This window comes from Oreochromis niloticus, linkage group LG15, assembly GCF_001858045.2.
Source record: "Oreochromis niloticus isolate F11D_XX linkage group LG15, O_niloticus_UMD_NMBU, whole genome shotgun sequence".
NCBI lineage: Eukaryota > Metazoa > Chordata > Actinopteri > Cichliformes > Cichlidae > Oreochromis > Oreochromis niloticus.
Window position 1 is genome coordinate 7,510,994 of NC_031980.2, and position 22,024 is coordinate 7,533,017.

The following is a 22,024-nucleotide window of genomic DNA, read 5'->3' on the forward strand; positions in this document are numbered from 1 at the left end:
TCTTTTTACTGAAATCTATAAAGTTAATTGATCAATAAAAACTGATAATGGCTTTTTATAAAGCATTTTATAGCGTCATTACTTTTAGTGCCCTAATGCCAAATGCCAAAAAGCCTTCACTGGTACAGCATCACAAAATTGCTGCTCCCAAAGTTTGCTATTGGAGAGGATGCTGTAGGAAATTTATAGGTGATTGGCGCAAAATCTGTCTTTTTCACTGTGGAAATTAGCCCAGCTTGTGCTATGTAACTACTTGGTGTTTGGATCAGAAACCTGGTGACATGTCAGTAGGCTCTCAAAAGCCAGAAAGGCTTAGCTCAGTGAAATATGTGTGTCTATGTGTTGGTAGTTCAGACCCCTTGTTATTTGTGATCAGTGCAGTATTCCCTTTCTAAATTTAGCCCATAGGAGTCTATGACTGCAAACAGAAAAGTATCATGTAATCATGTTATCATGTAAATGTAAAGCACAACAAATGAAGAGCATAAAATCAGTGACTAGAGTTTCTTATTATTCTACTAGTATGAATTTTAGCCCATGACACCACTCGCTTTAGGTGAATAATCTATTCAACACACTAGGTCACATTATTTTTTGTATCTTGCCTGAATTGCATCTTTAAGTATCCTTAATGTCTTTCTGTTATCAGTCCAGCACCGAGCGCTACGTGAAAGACTCCATCCAGTGGATGGTGCCATTCCTGCATCGCTGTGAGGGACAGAAAGAGGGTGCTGCTAAATCTCTGCTCAGAGAATACCTGGTCAGCCTGGCCCAGGAAGACCTCACCCTGCCCCTCATCATTTTCAAGCACTCCAAACCTGATGCAAGTATCCGTATACATACACACACACACACACAATGCACAAGCGTAGTCGGCGTCACACTTGGGTAACCATAAATGGAGAGACAGGAAAATGAAAGCACATCCACGTAGACATTGCAGCTCTGGCTGTTTGTGTGATGTCAGGGCCGATGTTGTTGCCCCTGCGCTGTAAATGCTGTATTTATGACCCCATAAGGACGCAGCCAAGGACAGGTCTCTGGGCCATTAGAAGCCATGAACCACACACACAAACACTCCAGAGGAAGAAAACGCTTAAATTGATGCAATGCTTGAGTGTGTAGGTACAAATAAATTACGGGGTCAATCACACATTGATATGCACATACTGACTCTTATTCTTCTCTCCTCCAGTGCCAGCAGAAGATTATCAGGGACCCAGACCAGCTGATGGAGGTCGCTTTGGAGTGCATCTACAGCTGTGAGAGAGACGACCAGCTCAGCCTCTGTTATGAAATCTTGGAGTGTCTACCACAGAGGGGCTACGGGTCAGACACACACATCCACACACACAAATCGCACACACACGATGCCATGCATGATAACGCACAAGTCAGCAAGTCAATTGGGCATATTCTGGTAATGACAGAAGTAAGCTTTATACATTACATAAGCCATGATATAAGGATATTAAAGCAGTCCGGCGCTGCCTCACCCACAAGAATACATTGCTTCCAAGCAACCCACCTTTTTCCTTTCCTTTCACCTTTCCATCTCTCTTAGGACCTATCAATAAACCTAACTACTGCCTCAGGTTCTGCTCCTCTCCCCTTGTACCTTTCTTTCCCTCCTCCTCTTCTCTCTCTTACGCTTAGCTCTGACTCCAAGGAGCCATCAGTTAGCGTAGCTACAGTCTACACAGTATTTCCTACCTGATGGTATTGCTGTCTCTGCCTTTCTCTCCCCCACCTCTTCTGCAGCACATTTTATTTCATATAGCAAGAGAGGCTGTCCTTTAGGTTCCCCATGAGGCTGTGTGGGTATGTAGTGCATTTGAAGGAGAGTGAGCGGGTAGTGAAGGACTGAGCATGGGAGGGGGGGAAAAAAGAGAAAATTGTTGATAAAGTGGACCGTTAGAGAGTCAAGAGTAGCTGAAATTAATTCTAATGACTTATTCTTGGAAGGATTATCCATCCAGTGTGCACATTATTTGAGAAATTAAATGACCACTTTTGGCGAGCTTTGTTGTTTATTGTTCGCTGGCTACAATATGACAGCCATGCTTTTCAGCAATTAGATCTTTTTCCTTTTGCAACTGGCTCACGTAGCTCCAGTTTGATATGCATTGCTGTGAGTGGCATGTATTTATTTCCTCCAAATAATGCCACAGTGGGGGATAACTGTACTGAAATAAGTCACTGTTATGGGCAACAAGCAATGTTTGGTTGGGGACGTGATTTCAGCCGCAGTGCAGCCTTCCACTACACTGAGGAAGTGTAACACAGACAGATAGGTGTGTCGGTTTTACATTTTTAAAGTTGTGAATTAAAGATACATTTTTTAGCACATGTCATGGTGAGATATCAATCATCCATCTGTCCATTTACAATTCATAAGATTTGCCACTCTGAGAATATTTGTCAGAATTTAGTTAAACTTGCACACACTGATCACCCAATGATGGCCACCCAAGGTCGCAAGGTCGCATCTGTCATTTTATGAGGAATAACCTGTGAATTGTGATGGATTATGAGTCAGATGAGCTACTACATCATTGATGTTCTGGTTTCCACTTTTCCTTATCATCCATAATATTCCATAATATTATTAATGTAGACTAATCTAAGCTATTTGCTGGGTTAGTTTATCTAAATCACAAAAATGTATTTTCCCTCCTTAAAAAAACATGAACATAAACCTTTTTTATGACGTTATTAGCATTTCTAAGCAATCAGCAACAAACAAATTGTTTGATCTGTTTTTACCTTAATGGCACACTAGCTAATCCTGAAAAGCTACTCAATAATGTATACATTGCTAGCACCCATATTAATATTAGGTATTTTACTGTCAGGGAAGTTTACATTGATAAATGTAGATGTTTCATCCAAATATGAGCACTGCTATTACTTTTCAGTGTATTTAGCTTGCTAGTTTTTCCTCAAATATGTACTTTGCTTTAACCCATGATCTATTTAAATATGAAAAAGCTTCTCATTGACAAAATTGTTAGCAGACTTATTATTGTTTTGTATCATCTAATGAGGTTTTATTTATTTATTTTCTTTGTTTTGTTTTTAGTTTAGTTTTTATTAGATTCAGTGTTAATTTTAGTCTTTTTAATTCTTCTTCTTATTGTTATTATATGTAGGGATATGAAAGAGACAACATTTATAGAAATCAGTGCAGTTATTACAATAAAAACACAGAACTGTTTGAATGCTGTTGACTCACAGTCTCAATAAACATGCCAATCAATGCCATCAGGCATATTTTAATTTAATTAAATATGGTTTTCCAAGTTTGCAAAATTGTTTTACTTAGTTTAATTTTCCCCCCCAAAAAGTTTATTTCATCTGTTTCTTTTTAAAAGTACCAAGAAAGTAGAAGATATTTACAAAAAGAGCACAATGACAAGCTTTTTTTCCTCATGGCGCAAAGTAAAAAGAGGAGAATATTTAAATAAGATGCACAGAACTGATTTACTTATGTTTGCGACATGTAGTTTACTGCTAGTTGCATCGCCTTTTAATGCCGCTTGATATTAAAATGAAGGAACTGACTGCAGCTGCTTTTAGAAACAACCAGAACTTTTACAGATCGTCTGTAAATCTAACGGTCGGTATTTTGGGGGTTGCGCTCACACTAATTTTTTCCCTGTACAGTAAATCAGGTGCTAGGTGCAGTTTTTTTTTTCTTTGGCTATATAGTGTGCAGAACTTAAAGTACTCAGAGCTGTGTACTGGACAGGGCAGAATTGTGTCCTGCTCAGTATATTTTACTGTATATTAAACAGGTTACCCTCTTTATTTCTCTCATTTAATATTTAATTGCTTTATTATATAATAAATTGCAAGTTTTAATGAACACTCCATAAAAAAATTGCTTTATTGTTACACTTTTGCTTTCAGTGAGCATAATACCCATATATGCATTTCAGACTAAACATTTTCTTTCTGCTAGACAGACCAGCTTTCTGCAGTGTTTGGTTTAGGAGTGCTGCAAAGCGCTATACTGTATATGCAATGCCTTCAATTTAGCATTTCTCTCAGGAGTGATGTGTCTGACTTACTAAGCTGAAAATTGCTACCCCGGCCAAGAATATTACAGATTTCTGCGAGCTAGGAGAGAAACCATGACTTAGTAGTTTCAACCCAATTTTCTGATATTTCTTGTGAGACAGCTTAATTAGGTCTAAATCTGCTCAGAAGAATGTAACGTGCGTTCAACCTTAGAGAGTGGGAAATCCAAAAATGGACAAGGGATTAGACAGTGATTGAGGAGAGGGAAAAAATAGAATGAGGGAGAAATGGGTATTAAAAAGAGGAAGAGCTAGAGCTGGAGATGGATTTGCACAGACAGTCAGAGATGGGGGGGGGAAAGCAGAGAAATGGAAAGGTCAGATTTTTTTTTAATTTTTTTTTTAATGAACAAATAAATAAATAGATACATTAAAAAAAAAAAACCCTCACTCGCTCACTGACACACATTCACAGTCACTGATGCTCATAAACAGAAGGTTGTTTCATCAGGGTCAGTACTCTAGTGGGGCGCAGGCCAGCCTGACCCAGAATCCTTTGCCTCAAGGCAAAGCATCATGGGGTTTTATTTTTAGTGGAAAATCAGTACAGCCTCACTGGTTGGCCACGTACGCACACATTTACGGTACAGTGTAGAAACTGTACTGCCATAAATACGCACACAGGCATGCGCTTGGGGATTAGGCGTACACTTTATGATGCAAATCTTTTTCCTACTTTGCGTTCTACTTTATTTATTCCAATTTAATTTTAGTAACACAGACACACAGAGAAGTAACAACTCTTTTTGTGTGTTTTATCGTTCTACAGGCCACAGACGGACATCACTCCATCACTCCACGATCGGGTGGACAAACTTGAGAAACACCTGAGGTAAAGTAACACAGTCTGTCAGCTTTCACTTCCTCTTCTCTTTTGTCGTCTTCTGTCAGCATAAGCAGTTGGATTTACAGATCAGAGCTGGTTTTATCATTTGCTGCTTTTTCTTTTTCTTTAATAGACTCAATTTAACATCGTGGGTTTTGATCTTCCTTTTTTATATAAAAAAAAAAATCTTAAGTATTCACACTCCAATATTTCTCGTCTGTATTTATTGGCAGGGCACATAAATTGCTGGGAGGAACAGCCCTTTAGTTTTTGTGATTATTGCTGCAATGCTTGGGAAACGTTCAATGTGTAGAAATACTTATTGCTTGGATGGGTACACATACAACTTACGCATATGCTCAGTATCAAGCGTCCGGTGTGCGTCCCCTGGCACAAGCTCAGGCAATTTCTCTGTTACAGGTTTAAATCGGCAGTGTGCCTCTGTCTCTCTTTCTCTTTCTCATCCACCCTGCTCCTCAGGGTGAACTTGCAAACACAAGGCACTGATGAGGAGGAAGGATGAAGGTGGGGATTGGGGGAGGGAAGGAGGGCAGGAGCCTGAAGGAAATGGGAATGTGGATGATGATGATGAGAAGGAGGAGGAAGCAGCAACAGGAAGCAGCGTTAAGGCTTAGTGTGTCCTTTCACATACAAGTTTACTTACATATTTGCACACAGACATACGCAGCTATGCACAAACACACCTCGGGGTGGGAGGTGGGGGTAGTGTGTTCGTGTACATTTGTGTTGAAGCACAGTGACTCACACGCTCGTATCCAGATGAATCAGGCAGTAAATGCAAAGTGTCTTCTTGCCAAGCGCCTCCAGAATGAAAGCCGTTTTCAGCTGCTGCCACTACCACTTGCTGGCGCATTAATATGTGCATAGGAACATGCAGACCCCCCCTCCTCCGACACACACGCACACACACATGGACACACATAACACTTCACACTTGAGCAAACATGCACACACAAACACAGTTGTAAATATCAGGGCTTGTTATATGTCTTACACTCACACACATATAGCTACACACACACACATACAGAGGCACCTGTTTACTATGGTAATGAGTTGCAGCAGAGAGTGAACATCTGTAGCAGCACGACCCTGTTGAGGCTGGTGGTGCCATGCTAATCCCTCACCGACACACACACACACGCACACACGCTTTCACGGTTTCTCTGTCCCTTGGTCATATAAGACTGCATGCATTCACGTGCTCCTAGGTGCTGTCATTTTGACGTGTAGTTTATCACGCTGCTCTTCAGTCTTGCTCTACGTTTGCTCCATCTGCACCGCGGCTCGCAAATGACTTTCTGCTGCCAAAATAATGAACAGCTTAGAGTTTACATGTCTTCTGTCTCTCTCCCTTGGATCGCTCACAGGTTTCATTTTGCCATGTTTTTGTCTTGCTTGGCGTTTCCAACTGTGACGCTTACTGATGCCAGTCATCCTGTCTTTGTGTTTTTTGTTTTTCCTGAATGAACGTTTTGAAAAATGCAACTTTTGTTTTTTTGTTGTGGTTTCATTGTGTGATTTTCCTAATCTTAGTTTGTGTGATCATATTAGCGGTTTCCCCCTTAATGACAACAGTGATTACATGCTATATTTGTCCATCTATTCCAATGCCTAACAGTGTGGTTGAGGTTCTGGAGAAACATGGTCTACAGAAGCCCATCTCGTATGTGAAAAACAGCCAGAACAATGACGAGGAAGCCCACCAGCTAATGGTCAAACTGTGTCGTCACACCGGCCGCAAGTATGAGCTTTGAAAAGTACACATGTATGAATAGACACATAGATAAATGCCATAAACATGCTGAACGTTTGTGTGTGTCCAGAAACCCTCCAGTGAGTGAGAATATGTGGAAAGTTCTACTACAGGACCTGCTGGATATGCAGCAGAACGTTTACACTTGCCTAAAACCAGAGACATGCCATCAGGTAAAACACTTCAGTAATATTGAGAAAATTTGTGTTGGCAAGGTGCATCCAGTATTCACTCTGATTTTAATTGGGATTCTAATTTTAGCTAGAGACAGGTGGATCTCACTGAGGAACCGAAGACACTTTTTATATTTATTTATTTCACTCCAGTTGAGTTCATAATTTTCAAAACTGACATCAGGCTATACTGCGGAAAACTTGAAATTAGCAAGTGTGATCACAATCTCATAACAAAAAGTTTTATTCTGGGTTTTGTAAACTTTTTGGCAAAGAATATTCACTTCAGCTGGCTAATGGGACAAACGCTTGTTTAGAGCAGTTCCTCATTAGCGTTATCTTGTAGACCCAGAGGCCATGTCCATTATTTATATACAGTTTTATGCAAAACACGCATTATCCATAGACTGTTAGGACTTGTACTAACATTAAATGTGTAATTAAATGTGTTAATGTGCCTGCATTTTCATTTTGTACCTTGGGTGACACTGTGGTCTGTAATTCACACATTAAGCTGCATGTTACCGCTCTCAGGCAGAGTTCAGATAAAATACTAGAGTGCTACAATGTTACAACTTTTGTTCGGTTAAACGCTGCCTCTCCCTGCATAATATCTCTCCTCCTCCCTGACCACTGCAGGTTTTTGTCGAGTCCCTGCTGTGCTCCAGCCGAGTGGAGAACATACGCCTGGCAGGACAGCTCATGCACTGCTCCAAGGTACATTAAATAAGACGCTCCTTCGCAGAATTACACTCCAGCTTCACCCTGGGTTGACCGAATATTAAACTGCTTATTAATTAAATTAATTTTGCTGTCTCACTAATCCCCACATGTCATATTAATGTTTCCAGGTCAGTCAGGATGTTCCTGTCAGCTTGTCTTTTCGGGGTAAAGGTTATGCTCTGAAGGTTGCCTATGACAACAGCGTGGAATTAGTGCTGGCTGCTGCCAGGGAGTACTTCAACTCATCCAAATTGCTAACAGACCCCTGCATGGGGCTGGCCAGGTGAGCAGGAAAAGAGAGAGTATTTCCTTTCCCCAGTTCTTTATCTTTAAGGTATTAAGGTGAATTTATTTCAAAACTTGTACGGTCACTACCATAAAAAAGAAGTGTTTATTTGCTTGTGATGTGTGAGACATAATGTTTGCTTCTGTGGAGGTAGGTGAATGTTATTGCACTTGTATGGCTATGACCAGGAACAAAATAATGGTGTCTCATTATAATTTTTCACCTACTACATGAACTGTATACCAGGTGAAATATTTACACAGTGCCATGAGTTTTTGTCCCCTAATGATTTCTTAGGTTTTAGCTTATTTGTCACTTTTGCACGCTTTGGATCCTCAAACAGTTTTTAAAATTAGACAAACATAACTCAAGTAAATAGAAGATGCATTTAAATGATGATTTTATGTGGAGGGAAAAAAGATATACGAAAACAACCAGTTATTAGTTTTATGGGGAAATTAGCATTTTCTCAATTAATAAATAATTCAAATTATCCTTTAAAAAAACATTTTTTATTTAAACAGGCTATATTTCTCCAATATTAAAACTGATTGATGATCTGAAACGTTTAAGTACAGAAACCTAATAAATCAGGAAGGGGGCAAATACTTTTTTACAGCAATGTATGTGAGTGCAAACGTGTGTGTTGCTGGCCTCTGATCTCAGAGGGGGGCCGGTGGGCGTCTAACCTTGCCGTCTGTTCCTAGTGGGGAATTGGGACAGTAATTGGGTCGTCATTCATTTATAGTAACTAATACAAAGACCCCCCTCCACACATTTGGACATCACCATCAATTGTAACACTTCCACTGTGTGTGCATGTAAATCTGTGCACGTGTGTGTTATTTGGGTGAGGGTGTTGGATAAAACATGGTGTGTGAAATGTCTGTGGTGCTGTGAAATTAATAGTCCACACATACTGGCTGCCCACCAACTAATGGTCAGACTGTGTCCTTTAGATTAAAATAACTGTTCCACAGACACACATTTTACCCTGTGTGCTAAATAAGACACACACTAGGACAGTTAAACAAACTACACCTGACTTTGCCCTAAACAAGTGTGGTCAGTAGCAACAGGCAGAAGGACAAAGGGACTCGACTTAAAATAACACGGGGATCCCCTGAAACTGATAAAATCTTTGCATCATAATTTTCTGGGAATAAACACACAGAAAGATAAAGAAAGAAAAGAACAAATGTGATAAAACAGATTAATACATGAATGAATTTACATATATATATAAAATAAATATCTGTAATTATGCGTAATATAAAAAAGGGTATCCTAGTTTAGCAGGGCACAGTCACCATGGCAACTTGAGCCGATCAGGCTGCAGACGGCTAAGTGATGCAGTTTTTCGGACAACTTTTACGAAGGAGACCCTAAGTCTATAGACTGAATTAGTTTTTTTTTTTTTTAAATCTTCTTTATTTCAGTTTTATTTATATATATTTTATTTATATAGCACTAAACCACAGCAATAGCCACCTCAGAGTGCTTTATATTTGTAAGGTAAAGACTCAAGAATAATTGAGAGAAAACCCCAACAATCAGACAGCCCTTTATAAGCAAGCACTTGGCAAAAGTGGGGAGGAAAAACTCACTTTTAACACAAAGAAACAGGGAAGGTCGAGGTGAAGGGAGGGAGACAGGACAAAGTAGTGTGGAAGAATAATAATAACTAATGATTAAACAGAGAATGGTGTGTGAACACACAGGGACTGTAAAAAGGTGAATGAATTGGATATTACGTAATTGCAGGAAAGCCGTCCTACATATTTGTTTAATATGTACAAGACATATCCATCCAGAGTAAATATCTGGTTAGACACCATGTTAGGGCCGAGTACAATATTTCCACTAAGTGACCGTTATAGTGACCCGAAAGCTTTTTAATTGTCAAAAGTTAGCATTTATGTTTGCTGTTGAGGCTGCGTAGTCTAAATTCAAAGTAAGTGAAACATTACTTAACACTAACCTGCCACATTTAAAACTGGTTTGATCTAAATTTCATCAGTATGGTCTGTCAGCTTCGCTTGAGGTAAACACTTTTTGATCTTCTTCAAAAGAAATATGAGCCTTCATGAGCAGGACTCACTGTGGTCATCTGAGGGTATCCCTGCTCCTTTTTTGCAGAGCTTATGAAAGTTATTCGGCTATTATTAGCTGGCTTAATTTGGAAAAAAAAAATCATCCTTTACTCAGAGTGCTTTTAATGCCTTTGAACACTGTTTACTTTTTATTACTATCATTTTCTGTTTCCTTAAAAGGATTTTGATGACATTGCTAATATGTGCCTCACAGCAAGAAGATTAGGGTTTGAACCCAGCAGCCGGCTGGAGCTTTTTATCTGTGGGGGATGTGTTCTCCGGTGTCATTGTGGATTCTCTCCAGATACTCCCATGGTCCAAAGACATGTGCATTAGGTTAACTGGTGATTCCAGATTGTCCATAGGTGTAAATGTGAGTGTAAAGGGCTCTGTGACAGACCGGCGTCTTGTCCTGCTAAGCAGCAGAAAATGCATGGACAGATTAAAAAGAAAAACAAGTGTTAGTGTTGGGTGTTAGAAGTAAAGAAATCCTTTATTTTCGAAAGGATTTCTTGCTTCTTTTGCTTTTTTTAGCCCGTTTATTACCAGCTTCAATGATCTGAGCAGTTACCATACTGCTTTTGTCTTTTAAAAGTGAAAGCTTTTTCCTTATCATCCACTAATTATATTAGTTTAGCATTTTTGAAAAATCCTCTTTAATATTTCCATTTCCTGTGTATTTTTGCTGCGTTCTCTTCCCATCTCCTGTTTAATAAATTTGTTTATTATTTATTATATGTTGTTCTTTTTCTCAATCTGCTTATAACATTATCTCTCCTGGTTCTTTGGCTGCTTCCTGTAACACATTAAGTGTTACTTCCTCGTTGTCATTGTTCCGGAGGTAACTTCTAATAGCTTGTTGAATTTTATCCCTAAATCTTATATCTTCTAATTAGGATTTCTTTAATCTCCATTAATCATTACATCTTCTTGCTTTCATATTACTAGAGCATGATCCTTAAGTCGTACTACTTAAATAAGCTTAATTTAATGGAGTTATGTTGCAATTTTTATGAAAACATGCAGCTCAAAATGCTTCATATTCCAAGAAAAAAACAACACAAAGAAGAAGTTTTATTTGTATGATCCCACAGGACTGGCTGTGAAAAGAAAGAAATGAGGAATGGCAGTTGAAACCTGTCACCTTATAGTCTGCATACATCAAAGTTTGATGATGTACCAAAGTTTATTAAATGGGAAGTCCCCAGTGTGCAGACACTTTTGTGTTTTATTGTTGTATGTTCCACACTTTTTACCTCTCAGCCGTATACAGCCATACGTGTAGCTACTAAAAAACTGAAACAAGTTTGAATCTCAGTGATCTTGAACTTGAAGGTCGAGGTTAAAGGTCAGCTTTTCTGAAAATCAATTAGAATTTTCAAATGTATACCATGGGTGCATCTGGGCTAGTGGATCTAATGTATCTAGGTAAAATTGTACTGGTGGCTGCCAGTGTTTTCTCCTGTAGCTCAGGAGATAGAGCAGGTCATCTACTAATTGGGAGATTGGTGGCTGCTCTAGTCTGAATGCCATATATGTTAGATAGAAAGCACTTAGTTAGGAAAAAGGCGTAGCAAAAATGCTTGTGTGAGTGGATGTGAATGTATGAAGGGTACGGATGTATAAAGGACTTTTAATGGTTGCTACTCATGCAGAGTAGAAAAGTGCTGTATAGGAGCCAGTCCATTCACCATTTACCTTCTCTTTCCCCTCAACCCTTAAGCTGGGATTGCTGCCTCTCCATGAGCTTGGTTCTGTTGGAAGCCTCTTCCTGTTAAAAGGACGTTCTGCCTTCCCACAGTCACCAAGTGCTGCTGATAGGAAATTGCCTGATTGTCTCTTTAAGATTGTGGGGTCTTTACCCTACAATTTGTAGGGTCTTGATAGGACTTGATGCTTAAGTTGTTAAAACATCTTAGTGAGGAAAAAGAAAAAAGGGAGATGAGGCAGATGTAGGCCCAGCAGGGATGATTTTGATCCTTTTTGTTGCTGGTTGTTTCTGTCGTACGTGTGAAAGCTCCTCTCACAAGTCCTCGTATGAGTAGGAAAGAACTTGAGTGTATATGACACAGAAATGTTGGAAGATAAATGAAAAAAAACCCAAAACAGGACGTCAGCACACTTCTGTTTGATGTTCTGGTGCAAATGAAGGGCAAGGTCTGTGCTGCTGTGCTCCATTGATAACTTCTTTACAAACGTTACCTTGTGTTCTCATGTGTCTGTTTAGCACAAGTAGTTAATCTGGAAATCACAGTGTACATGCTGCAAAGCACATCATGACTCTTGAAAGTGAAATAGATAATTTTTTTCTTTTCCACTGATGTCTTTTCTAAGGCTGTGTCAATACACAAACACACTCACACACACTCGCCTGGAGATACTTCACAGCACGAGTACATAATCAGTATGCCCTCTTTCTGTCTCTCATTCGCCCATCCACAGCCCTTTCCTCTGCTCTCATCCTTGCCAGGACAAACCTCTTGTTCCTGGCAAGAACAGCAGCCATGCTCAAAGAGTGGGAAGCTGCGTGTGGAGTGCTTTCCAGAGTGTGTGCACGTGTGTGTGTACTCTACTCAACAGTTTTGAGTCACTGTGTTTTTAAGAAGTAGAGGTTGGATTTCTCATTACACTTACAAGGATTATGAGACATTTCTGTCAGTTGTCTTTGTTTACCCACTACGAGAGTAAAACACTCTTGAGCGAACACACATCCCAAGGACAAGTTCCCTCGTCTCCGCTCAACTGGTGCTGACGTCAGAACTCTTAAGCTGCTATTTTATCTGGGATTTGTGCTATTTGCAAATTAATCATTTTGCTTTTTTTTTTCTTCCTCTTTCACTCGCTGCTATATTTTACTTTGCTCTATATACACTTGCAGGCACACACAATTTGCGCATTCAGTGTTATATATGCGGCGTGATGTGCTACATAATCCTATTAAGGGTAATGAATGCCGCTCGCGTTTCAAGAGAAAACTGTTATATTGTAGATCTGTCAAATTAGTCTAGACTTTGTATTTAAATCCATTTGAAAAGTGTCGCCATGTTTCTCATCATGATGTTGAAACTTCACAGACTTCAGGCTAGATAATCACTTTTTTTCTACATCTCTGAAATGTGTACCAATTTAAGTAAAGCCCCTTTAGTTCTTCCCACTCATTTTGTCAAGCGGTAAGTTGTGTTTTGGAACAGTTTTCTGCAATGCTGTTAGATTAAATGGACTGAAGGTAACTACATCACTTTTTAGGTGCATCAGCTTGCACAGATTTAAGCAATTTTCACTTCCTCTGCTTAGAAAAGTTAAGTTTGTGTACACCTAAAATTCAGACTTCCTTTTTGTGCCACAAGGTCATCTGATTGGCTAGCAACGGAACAGATTATTAGTCATTCCCTGCTGTTTTAACTGCTTATTATCTTCATCAGGGGGTGTCTCCAGCTGATCACAGACTGTCCTCCATCCATCCAAGAGGAACTGGACCTCATCAACGCCCTCAGCCAGCTGGAAGACTTCAACGTCAGCATTCTTCCCCTGCAAGGTAGCATGAAGCGTTTGTGTGTCTGGGAAGCTGGGAAATTTCAAATGTGCGCTTTTGTGTGTATCTGAATGTGTTGTCGGTGTGTTTTGAAATGGTTAGCCATTCAAATGTTCTCACAGACGATTAAAGCACACCGTTCCCCACCTCCATCGCCTCGGCTCACTGTCCAGCCTGTCTCCCTCCCTGCTGTCACGTTCTCCATTCCTCCATATGTTGCTGTTTCTTGTCACTTTATCAAAATATATTGTTATTTATGGATCGACTGTTGAGCAAACAACATCTGGCCAATGGCCTAATTAGGAATGAAGTGTTTGGTTTGGACGTGTGCGCTCTGTCTTACACACAGAGACACACACACACACTCTGGGACACAATGTTTTATCCTTCAGTTGTAAAGCTGACCAATCTATATTCACCTCCATGTTCTTGCTTTCGTTCTTTTCTGGCACCCTACATCTGTGGTTCCAGGCTTGCCTCCCTTTTAAAGAAACTGTGGAGCCAAAATAAACCAGCTTGGCCCCTCATCGCCTCACCTTTACAGCGAGGTGTTGTTTGCCCCCAAGGCCTCCGCGCTCTCCCTCCTTTGCCCCCATCAAATCGAGCTGCCAGTATAAAACCACTGTGACAGAGAGAGCCATAAACTGCACGGTCTCTCGTTCCTTCCCTCCCTCTCTTGCTCTCCGTCCCTCTCACCTTCTTTCTTCTCTTTACATTCATCACTTACCTCTGGGGTTTTCTCTCTTTTTCCTAGCTCCCTACTTCCTTCTCTTCTTCTTGCGGTGCTCTCGCATGAAGTTTTCACTGCCCGCTTAAAGCGAAGAGAGGGCAGAGCTTTGGAAGAATATGAAAGAATGAATGAAAAACAGTGAAAAAAGAAGGAAGCACTGCAATGGAGAAAAACAGAAACTGTTGTAAAAGAAAATGTGAAAATCTTGTTTTATTGTGACACATTCATGCATTAATTATGATGTCTTAGGTCAATATCAGTGCTTAGGGGAACATTGAATTCATGGCTTTGAATCAAGGTCATAGTGAAAAGAACAGTTTCTTTTTCTCCTCAAAGTAATAGCTCTTCTCTAAGTTCCCGTTCTCACAGATAAACATGCACAAATATGAAGTCGGAAGGATTTGAACATAGGTAATCCATCTTAGGCTGTCCCCTGCAGCCCTCCTATAGAGCCTAAGGCGATGCTTCATATAAACCACCCTACCCAGAATTCCCTCTAGGCCTCGCCCAAAGTCATTCAAAGCCATAAAGATCCTCAGCAGGGTGCACAGTGCGCACAGAGGCCTGCAGAGGCTCTAAAGATGGCATTTCTCAGGGTTTCAATATAACTTTAAAGAAAAATGGAAATGCATCTGAAAAAGTTTGAGGTGTGTTTTTGGAAAAACACAAACTCCCTACTGTCCTGTGGATGATATGTGCTGCAGGTTGTTATGAGTGAAAAGTGTAATAGTTGATGTCAAACTATATACAATGAGTATGAAATATCTAAGACTGGAGACTGATTGTGAAAGATCAAAGGCTTGCTTTGTTGTAGTTTCTAAATCTCTTGCATATTGGAAGAATGGAGTAATGCTAACGCTGTGAAGTACTACATGCAGATCCCAAACTCAAAACTGTAAATAATATACCTGGGGTATGAAGTTTGTTTTAGTTTCTGTGCCACATGCAGCCCTATTTGATCTCGAGTGATACTACAGCATTAATAAAAAAAACATTTTTCACTTTCTTTTAGTGTAAAGAAGTACATTCTGGAAACGTTCACACTTAATGAACCATCCATTTACAAAATGGATGATGAACAGCCTCGGATATCTTAAGAAAAAATAAGAGCAATTTCCACAATATGTCTCAGTTTTTACACAGTCATACTCATTGGAATGAAATACTACTGTCATAAATCAAAGAAATGTGTCTGCATGGCTCTGCGACTTAACCATCTACTCCGCAGAGTGGTATGGCACACAGGTAGTGTCTGTGACAGGGACAAGGCTGTGACACTTAATGATTCAGACACTCATTTTAAAGGACATATTTAGGATATATTCTAATTATTCTTATGACTTACAACACAATGATTCCTAATGTACAACATATTGAAAAGTTCCACAGTTAATTAAATAACTAAGACCACCCTCATGCTTTTTTTTTTTTTTAAGGATTATAGCCACAAAACCAAAAGCTTCAGCTATCTCGTGGTCTGATAGATGCTTCAGAGAACCCCTTTAATATTAAAACCACTCAAAATGGCTTATGAAAGATAATATTTTAGCACTGGCATGTGAACGACTGCTGTAAACTCATGTTTTAAAGTACACACAATATTTTTGTCTAATTTTGGCTCTTTATATAGTTTTGTTTTTTTGTTTTTTTTATTCTGAAGTGGCTGCATCCAACAATTGCTGCCATATTTGTTAACTATGTGTTCAATTTTCAGTGTAACTGGGAAAAATCGTCCCATAGGAGAAGACAAACACAGTTTTTTGGACACTTGAATTTGTCATTGGTCCCACATGGATGAATTACATTAATCTGTTATTCTTTGAAGCTTACTTTGCTGTTTTTTTTTAATTACTATTCAACACATACAACATACAATTTTAATACTGACTAGATACATGGAAATTTTGACACATCCACGCCCTAATTTTAATAATATTTAATTATGCAGAATAAGTCAGCAGTATCCACCAGTGTATCATTGAAGTAGGGCTGGGCTACATGTGTATGAATTATACAGCATTATATTATTTTCCTGACATTTTGACATCTGCTGCTTTATCATTCACTGTTCATAATTTCCTATCACTTTGTCATCAGCCGTTACTTGTTCCAGATTGAATATAGTAATTAGCAAAACAAGTCTGACACCCATCCCCACTGTCTTCCGTGTTCCCTCCAGTGCGACTGCGATCAGACCGTCTGTCTCTCGTAGAGGAGTGCATCGCCCACTGCTCCACAGCTTACAAGCAGTCCACCACTCTGCTCAATCTGGCCTCACTCCTCAGAGTTTCAGGTACTTGCAGACACACATGCACAGTCACACATGATCAGGTGCTCTAAACACACCACATTTCTTTTCTTTTGAGTTTTATCAAGCTAAAATGTGTTTGATTATAATTTTCTGTTAACCAGATCAAGGCAGTTTGACAGCATGAGAAAATCCATCTTCATAAGAGGTGTATTTATGTGTGCTTGTGGCTTGCAAGCACACAAACATATAGTACTGTGCAAAAGTTCTCAGCCAGGTCTACTATGTTTATATTTTGCTAACGTGAAGCAAAATAGTTTTGTATTTTTTAAGTCCTGAGTAATAGTTCTCCATGATTTATGAGGAGCATAAAAAGGTACCTCCCTCAAAGGATGAAGCAGTGTTTTACAGACAACTTAGCGAAGAGCCCATTTTAAGTTGTATCTTTAGGCCATTTCTTTAGTTTAGTCAAAGATAACACAGTTTGACATGTATAAAAATAGTCTTCTTTCACCAACAAGATGATTCCCAAAAAGTAGTCATCAAAAACCTGACCTAGCTCAGTGTGGTGTGCCGTGGATCATTAGAAAATTTAAGGTAACTGGACAAGTGGACGACGAAAGAAGAGTGGTAGGCCAAAAAAACCCCACCAAGTGAGGAGTATCAGAGGTATGCCAAATTATACAAGACACTGAATGAAAGTCAGTAGTTTGATTAAGTGATAAATAATAATTTGACATTTTTAGTTAGTCAGTATGCGGGGAGGATGTCGGGGAGAGGTACTACAGTAAAACATGGTGGAGACTCTGGCATGTTTGGGTCTGCTGTGTTCTCACAATTTATGGACCTCTGAAAAGTGTTGTCAGATTTTGATCCACCATGCAGTAAAATCTAGAAACCATCTGATTAGTACAGCTTTATTTTTCAGCATGACAATGATCCCAAACACACTGCCATTGTAGTAAAAGAATAGCTGGATTAAAAAAACACAAAACAATAAAAACACAATGCAACACTATCTGTTATGGATCGACTTACCTAGAGTAGGGCCCTCAACATTATTGAAGGTTGATGGTTAGCGTGGCATCATCTTGACAGAGAACACAACAAAAGTCAGCCAACATCCAAGGAAGACCTTTGGATGTCCTTTAGGAAGCCTGGAGAACTATTCCTGAAGACTGCTTGGAGAAAAAATAATAAATCTGTCTAACAGAGAGGTGGTCAAAACAAATATTTACTTTCAAACTCGTTAGAATTGTATACACTCGTGTTTGCCTTATATACTGCGTTTACATCTGTCTGTATATTTCAATAAATCGCTGCTTCTATTCAACATTTTCCTGGCAAAGTGAAAAGAGATGAAGGGTTGCTCAAGAGTTTTGCACAGCATTGTATGTATACTGAACGAGCAAACAAACTTACCTTGTGAGCTCTCAAAGCTGCCTTTTTTCTGCTCTCAGGCATTATGCAGTTTGACAGTAAGAGACAGATTCTGTACAAGGCCATAAGGTCTGTATGCCAGCATTCGAAACTTTGTCAAGAGGACTGCTGCTGCCTTGGAAAGACAGCCTATTTATACATTTAAGTTTACCTGAAGAAGTCTTGATTTTGTTTTGTGGTAATTTTGTCTCCAATGTAGTCTCAACAGTGAATTCACTGTTCAATGAGTTGTTTATGAGACTGGCACGACAGCTGATCTACAGAGACTCTGTTCTCTTCATTTTAATCCCATTATACTGGAATTGGCTGCAGGTAGAGTGTGATCACAGAGAATTCTCAGTGAATAGCAGCTAAAAAGCTAACATAAATATTTATACCTGCTTATAGACTTGGCCAAATTTGTTTAGAAATTGGAATTTTGGTAAATGTAGTATTGACTGTATGTCTAAATTAAGATGAAGCATGAATTTTTTATTTTTTATGATTTCTTTACAGGGTTAAAAAAAGAAACTATTTTGCCAATATATGCTGATTGGTTGGTTAAAGATACATGACAGGACAACCTCCGTTTATGACACCCTTTTCTAAACAATAACTATGGTGAGGGGAATTAAGTCAAAACAGAAACCTAGTAGCATATGTAAGTGTAAGAAGCAGCTAGTTGTGGAGGTTTAAGGTGGCAGAAATGCTTCTCATTTGGTGCGTGAAATGAAAATGGCCGAGTGGCTCAGAATGGTTTGTGATGCTGGGAAGTGGCCTGATACTGACAGAAGGTATTCTACTATAGTCAAAACCCTGAACATTCAATTGAATTCATTTTTGCACAGTTTTATTTGTACAGCACCAGCTCACAACAGCAGTCACATCAAGGCTTGTAAGGTCAAACTCCTAAAATACTAGAGAGAAAACCTCAGTAACTAGACAACAGCCTATGATGAAGTACTTGGTGATGGTGGGAAGAAAGAACTCCCTTTTATCAAAAAGAAACCTGCAGATAACTGTTTTTATATTAATATTGTATCTGTTTTATATCTCATGAACCCATTTTTAGGCTATAGTCTCATACATCATAGCTCTGGATCAACAGGCAAAGCCCCCTGTGAAAGTGGAAGTTGCAAGATTGAGTTTTCTCCTACATAGAACTTCTCTCCTTCTAAGATGTGTAGTTGTTGTGCCTGTCTTAGCTACTGTCTAGGCACCCTTTAGTCAGCCTCTTTGAAGCTGTTTATTGTCTCATGCTGGTTGAAAGTCTTGCAAAGCATAAAAGCATTGATCTGTCTTTTAATGTTGACATACACTTATAGGGGGTATTCATCTTAATGACGTCTTTGTTACTTCAAAGTTGTCAGACTCATGTTTTGTAATTTGTAACATCTGCAAGACTTTGGTTATTATCCACATGATACTAATAGTAGAACGGCAGTTGTTGAAGAGGTATGCCTAAGGACTGAGTCAAAGGACAGACTTCAGTCCAATTATTTTGCATAACCTGGCACGTCTTTGACTGCAAATGAATGTGCAGTAGGTGTAAGAAAATGGGAAATGAAATGGAGTTTATTCTCAGTGCACATTGCAAATCCTTCCATGGGAAACGCAGCTCTTAAAGCAACAAACTACAGTCACAAATCAAACAAGGTTAATGTACTACGTTTCAGCAAAGAGGTTTAATTTCCTTAAGATTTTCACTCTTCCTCTATATGTTCTCTCAAATCTGCCTCCGACTCTATGCTGTCCTTCATCCCCTCATGTTTAATTTCCTCAGGAATGTTTACAGACTCTCGACTCGAAAAATCTTTATGTGCAGTGTATTTGCAGTAATACCAAAAGCAATTTAATTCTTTATGTTTTTATGATATGTTATTTTTCATATCTCCCGCATGATTTTCAGACCGCGGAGCTGTATTTTTAGTGAATGTGGCAACACGGTAATGGAATCCATTTAATACATAAAGATGTGAAATGCCGACAGCAGTGCTTTCAAATCTTTTTTTTTTTTTTTTTTTTTTTTGAAAGGGAACTATAAGAAAAAAACACGAATAGTAGAAGCTTGTATACTTCGACCATTTTAGTTCCAACCCCCACTTTTCCAGTGCTGAAAAAGTAAAAACCCACTGTGGGGAAAACCAAGATGTCCTTTTTCTGCACAAACTGCACAAACTTTACGTCTCCCTCTGTGTCCGTATTTACTGTTCATCTTTTAAGAATATAAGATAGACAGACACACAAAAAAGAGTCGATCTTTCATGCTCTTCCCTATTTTGTCTTCTGTCTCTTGGATTCGTAGTCCTGTCTTTTCTCTCTGAGGCCTGTCACCAGCTAAAGGAAACCTGCTAACTGGTCTTGTGGCATTTCTGTGTCTGTGCTGCTCACATTCTGTCAGCAGGAAGCTCTCGCTGTGTGGTTTCAGAAAGGGGGGGGGAAAAAGAGGCAAAGGGAGATGAGAAGAGCAATAAACAAATTTTTAAATAAATAAATGCAGGAGGGAGGCTTTTGAAGGGTGCGTAGCTCTGGGGCTCTGTGGTGAATATTTAATGCAGGTATCACCAGCACGCCGGTTAAAAACCCTTAGGGTTCGGTTCCTGCCCCTGCAAAAAAGTGATCCATGAATCATTTCATTTTATGGCATAGAGGTGCAAACGTTGTTTATGTATGAAGTAATCGCTAATTATAATATTCCAAATGTAGCAAATTTTTCTGACTTGGGTAGATGATTGTTATAATCCACTGTAGAGTTAGATTAAACTACACACGCTTCTATTTGTTCTCTTTCACACTTTTTCATTAGAGTCTTTGGTTGGACCATCAAGGACAGGTAAAGGTTTCAATTGGATTTCCAAGATGTCTGATTTTTAGATCAACTTGAAATAAATGCCAGGGAATGTTTTGATTTAAAGAAAAAAAAAAAAGGTGGAAAAGAGCACAGGGTGAACAAAGATGTGCCGCCACACACATACGCAAACCTTCTCTATATTGAGGTCTTGACAGCTTTTGAAGATGCCATTTCACCAGTCACCCTGAAAATATTTGACAAACACCTCTTTCCCCTTCACAGTAAACACAGCATTTCTGTCATCACACACACACACACGCATGCACACACACACGCACAAACAAACAGCCACCGACCAATTCAGTGCCATCACATTTCTTCATCTCAATGCCAGTTCTTTGATCTTCAGCGCACAGGTTTATTCAGAAGTTGTTCCTGACCATGCCTCTTTTGATCGTCCCATCCTCTGCCTTTTGTTTATAGAGCTTACACACAGATCAAAGGTTGTCCTGAGCTGCCACATGAATGTTAACACCACACTCAATCCCACGAACACTGAGATATCAAACTCTGATTTCTGATTTCTTTTTAGCATGGTGGTATTTTTGCAGTTATTTCGTACCCTGTTTTGAAGATGAACCGAAATGGCAATAATCTCATTTGTGGTAGACACCAATTATTATGTAGTCTCAAGCCCTGACTGCAGTGTGGCTAATATTTGAGGATATTCTTATTCCAACCTAGAGCCTGTGTGTGAGTCTGCTCACAGAGGGAAATTTAATATGAAATTTATTGAGACAGATACTGTATATGATATGCAGCCTTATGAGATTTGCGGTTTAGTTTTTGAATGTTGACATTTGTCAGGATTGAAAAAAGAAATTCAAAAGACTTTTTTAAAAAACCCATTTGTACTAATTTAAATAAATATCTGTGTTTGCATGCCTAGGGGATGATGAAGCAATGAGAAAAGGCAAAGTGCTGACCCTGCTTGCAGAGCAAGCTCTTCAATGTCTGGACTTCAAGGCGTCGTACATCCACTGTCAGGACCTCATGGCTGCAGGTAACTGTGAAGCTGTGAAAAGACCAGTAGAGGCTTTAGGGAAACTATAATATATGTGATCTGTAAGTAGAATTTAAGTAAAATGACCACTGAAATATGAGATAAATTTTTACCTCATCATTGATAATTGGTATCACTCTTAGAGGGGGCTGTTAATTACTTTGCATGTTAAAACCTTAATAAAAAGAAGCTTTTTTTAAAAAATATTATTAAGCTTATTACAGCTCTTATGCAGTATAACAAGAACAGAAGAAGGCTGATGGGCAATAACATTTAGCAAA

General features: G+C 39.2%; 1 protein-coding gene across 2 annotated transcripts in view; it reads left to right on the forward strand.

Annotated features, from left to right (window-relative positions):
- Positions 1 to 22,024, forward strand: part of nbas (NBAS subunit of NRZ tethering complex) — a 177,545-nt gene that overhangs the window by 49,841 nt on the left and 105,680 nt on the right. For both annotated transcript variants that reach the window (XM_005449591.4, XM_005449592.3), the window contains 10 exons: positions 650 to 823; positions 1,196 to 1,329; positions 4,852 to 4,914; positions 6,551 to 6,673; positions 6,756 to 6,858; positions 7,498 to 7,575; positions 7,710 to 7,864; positions 13,383 to 13,495; positions 16,402 to 16,515; positions 21,630 to 21,743. In XM_005449591.4, the coding sequence (XP_005449648.1) occupies positions 650 to 823; positions 1,196 to 1,329; positions 4,852 to 4,914; positions 6,551 to 6,673; positions 6,756 to 6,858; positions 7,498 to 7,575; positions 7,710 to 7,864; positions 13,383 to 13,495; positions 16,402 to 16,515; positions 21,630 to 21,743 (1,171 nt within the window). The remainder of the gene's footprint in view (positions 1 to 649; positions 824 to 1,195; positions 1,330 to 4,851; positions 4,915 to 6,550; positions 6,674 to 6,755; positions 6,859 to 7,497; positions 7,576 to 7,709; positions 7,865 to 13,382; positions 13,496 to 16,401; positions 16,516 to 21,629; positions 21,744 to 22,024) is intronic.